The sequence below is a fragment of the Malus sylvestris genome, chromosome 10 (assembly GCF_916048215.2).
Source record: "Malus sylvestris chromosome 10, drMalSylv7.2, whole genome shotgun sequence".
Taxonomy (NCBI): domain Eukaryota; kingdom Viridiplantae; phylum Streptophyta; class Magnoliopsida; order Rosales; family Rosaceae; genus Malus; species Malus sylvestris.
The window spans coordinates 31996207-31999092 of record NC_062269.1 but is presented as its reverse complement, the minus strand read 5'-3'; the positions used below and the strand labels follow the sequence as shown (position 1 = coordinate 31999092).

General features: G+C 38.2%; 1 protein-coding gene across 1 annotated transcript; it reads left to right on the top strand.

Annotated features, from left to right (window-relative positions):
- The first annotated feature begins 700 nt into the window (after positions 1 to 700).
- LOC126585149 (BAHD acyltransferase BIA1-like) lies at positions 701 to 2413 on the top strand. The gene has a single exon (XM_050249535.1). It carries the CDS (start codon positions 733 to 735, stop codon positions 2191 to 2193), a length of 1461 nt encoding a protein of 486 aa, XP_050105492.1. The 5' UTR covers positions 701 to 732; the 3' UTR covers positions 2194 to 2413.
- Positions 2414 to 2886: the final 473 nt, after the last annotated feature.

Here is a 2886-nt window from a genome sequence, read left to right as displayed (position 1 = left end):
TAAAGCTGCCTAGACCCCACCTATGTGATAGTCCTCAGACCGCCGCTCAACTAGCGCCTAATGTCTTTTAGAATCTTGAGACTTTGTAATGTCAATACATTAATTTTTTATATAAAGATGTAAGTGGAGCATACGTGTCAAATAAAGACACAAGGGAGAAAGCAAATTGGAGAAGTAGGTAGCATTTCCCATTTTATTTTGCCCAACTTGAAGGATAATTTATCAGCATTCTCTCTCGTGGCGTTAACAAAGCATTTTTAATGGCAGATGCAAAATGCTTTGAAATTTAAATGTTATATTTCTTGTCTGTCATTAAGTTTGAACAAATTTTAAAGGATATAAAATATTATATTTTAACCAATAAGAATGTAAAGAAAAATATGCAAGTTTATATTTTTAAAAGATAGGTCACGCCACTTAAAATGATAAAAGTAAATGGATTCAAATTTACATCTCTTTTATTATAGTAGAATTCAGATTTGTATATTCCGCAAATATAAATGAGATGTAAATCTGAACTTTACATCTCAGTTCTCAATAGTAGTATCATTATTAGTGTGATTGTTATATTACTATTAGTAATTATTACTACATCGATCTGGACCATTGCAGTATAAAAATGTACAGAATATAACAGCTGGGAATCCACCAAGAAAGCAAATCCTGTTCCGCGAGTCGCATATGGTAGACTCATTTTGTGCATTAATATTCACTTTTGGTTATGTCTAGTCAATGCTTTCCTTTGCTCGAGTTGCAAATGGTAGACTAATGAGACAATATTATAATGGTGATCTAGATCTGCGTCGTTATATGGAGGTTCGTGTTATGATTGTGAAACTCGAAGAGTGGAGAAAAACGATGGCTTCAGAGAACATCAAGGTTGAAATAACCCACAAGGAAACAATTAAACCATCCTCTCCAACTCCTCGCCACCTTTCAAGTACCGATCTCTCGGTTTTCGATCAATTTACGCCTGAAATTTATGTCCCATTACTTCTCTTCTATCCCAGCTCCAGTGATGAGGAGGTCAATAGTATTGATCACCATTCTTTGTTTGCTGAAAGATCCAACCTTCTGAAAACATCATTGTCTGAAGCCCTCACTCGGTTCTACCCTTTTGCTGGAGAATTTGTGTACAATGTTTCGATCAGATGCAATGATCATGGGGCTGGATTTCATGAAGCCCAAGTCAACTGTTCCTTATCGAAAATTTTGGAGAACCCTGATTTAGGTATCCTAAAACTATTTGTTCCAACTGCTGTAGAATCCAAGCAAGCAGAGGCAGGCCATCTTCTCCTTGTCCAGGTCAACTTATTTAAATGTGGTGGAATGGCAATTGGGGTCAGCATTTCACATAAGGTCGCCGATGCCGCTACACTAAGTACATTCATCAAAAGCTGGACTGAAATTGCCCTTGGCTCAGATAGTACTATTGTTCCTGCTGTGCTTCCTGCACAGTTTCGGGTTGCAGCTACTCTATTCCCACCACAAGATTTCTTTAGCTCATCCAAACCAATCGTGGAATTTGCAGAAAACAAGTGTGTAACAAAGAGATTTGTGTTTGATGCTGCAAATATTGCTGCTCTCAAGTCCAAAGCTGCCAGTACCACCCTGCCAAATCCAACGCGTGTTGAAGTTGTGTCTGCGCTCATTTGGAAGTGTGCCACTGAAGCATCGAGATCAAACTTGGGTTTTGTAAAGCCATCTGTGTTGCTTCAAGTGTTGAACATGAGGAAAAGATCAGGGCAGGCATTGACAGAAAACATATTGGGGAACTTTTTGTGGTACTTCACATCAACGACTATGGAAAGTGAATTGGATCTTGAAAGCATGGTTGAGAAACTCAGGAAAGGCATTGAGGAATATAAGGAAAAGTATCCTAGTGGACTTAGTAGTGAGGTTATATTTCAATGCTTGAAAGAGTCCGGGAATCTCTTGCTAAAGGATGGTACAGAAAATTATACTTGTACCAGTTGGTGCAGGTTTCCCTTCTACGAAGCCAATTTTGGGTGGGGGAAGCCTTCATGGGTGAGTACCCATGGCAGTGAGTTGAAGAATAAAGTTCTGTTGATGGACATGAGTGACGGGGTTGGCATAGAAGCGTTATTGACTCTCAAAGAAGAAGACATGGCCATAATTGAAAGCAACGAGGAGCTGCTTGCGTATGCTTCTGTGAATCCGACTATCATTTAATCAGTACTTTGTGTGCTTACGTTGTGTGGACCTTTGATTTGGAGATGTCTTGTTAAAGCTTCGATGCTTGTACTATGTTTGTGCTTTCATTTCTTGCTGTTGGTGCTTTCATTTCATTGCCCCGTTATTTGTATATGTGTGGTTTTTTTTCCCGATAAAAAATGATATGTTTTCTGAACTATATGAGAACAAACATGAATGAATAAGTTATATTTCTGAAGCACAAGAGAGGAGGGGTTTAATTTTTTTGGATACTACAGTCGGATTCAAAGCAGCTCTTTGTTGCCTTCAAATATATGGCCTTGTCTTCCTTCAAACAAGGCCCACGTTGTCGAATTCTAAGGGCTCCCGAAGCATTATTAGCCCCCATTTCCCAAACAAATTTATTTTATAGGCAAGTGACCGTCTAACATGTTACGTGCTGGAGACTTTTTGGCGAGATGTTCTGATTCCCCAAGATTCCTCATGTCTTAATTTGTTTAGTTTGTATTCGAGCAAGTTACAAGTATGAGTGCAACCTAGTGAAATTGTTTAGGATTCCTTAAATTCATGGAATACTCTGAAGTATGTCTTGCCACAAACAATTGTCAGGTAACATGTACATATAGAAACAGGAAAACTCCCTCTATAAGCTTTCAATTGTATTTACTTGATTAATTATTTGTACACTGTGAAGGTATATATATAGCCTTT

What these genes read in the sequence shown, in the direction of transcription:
- LOC126585149 (XM_050249535.1), top strand. Translation starts at nt 733, where the DNA reads ATGCTTTCCTTTGCTCGAGTTGCAAATGGTAGACTAATGAGACAATAT.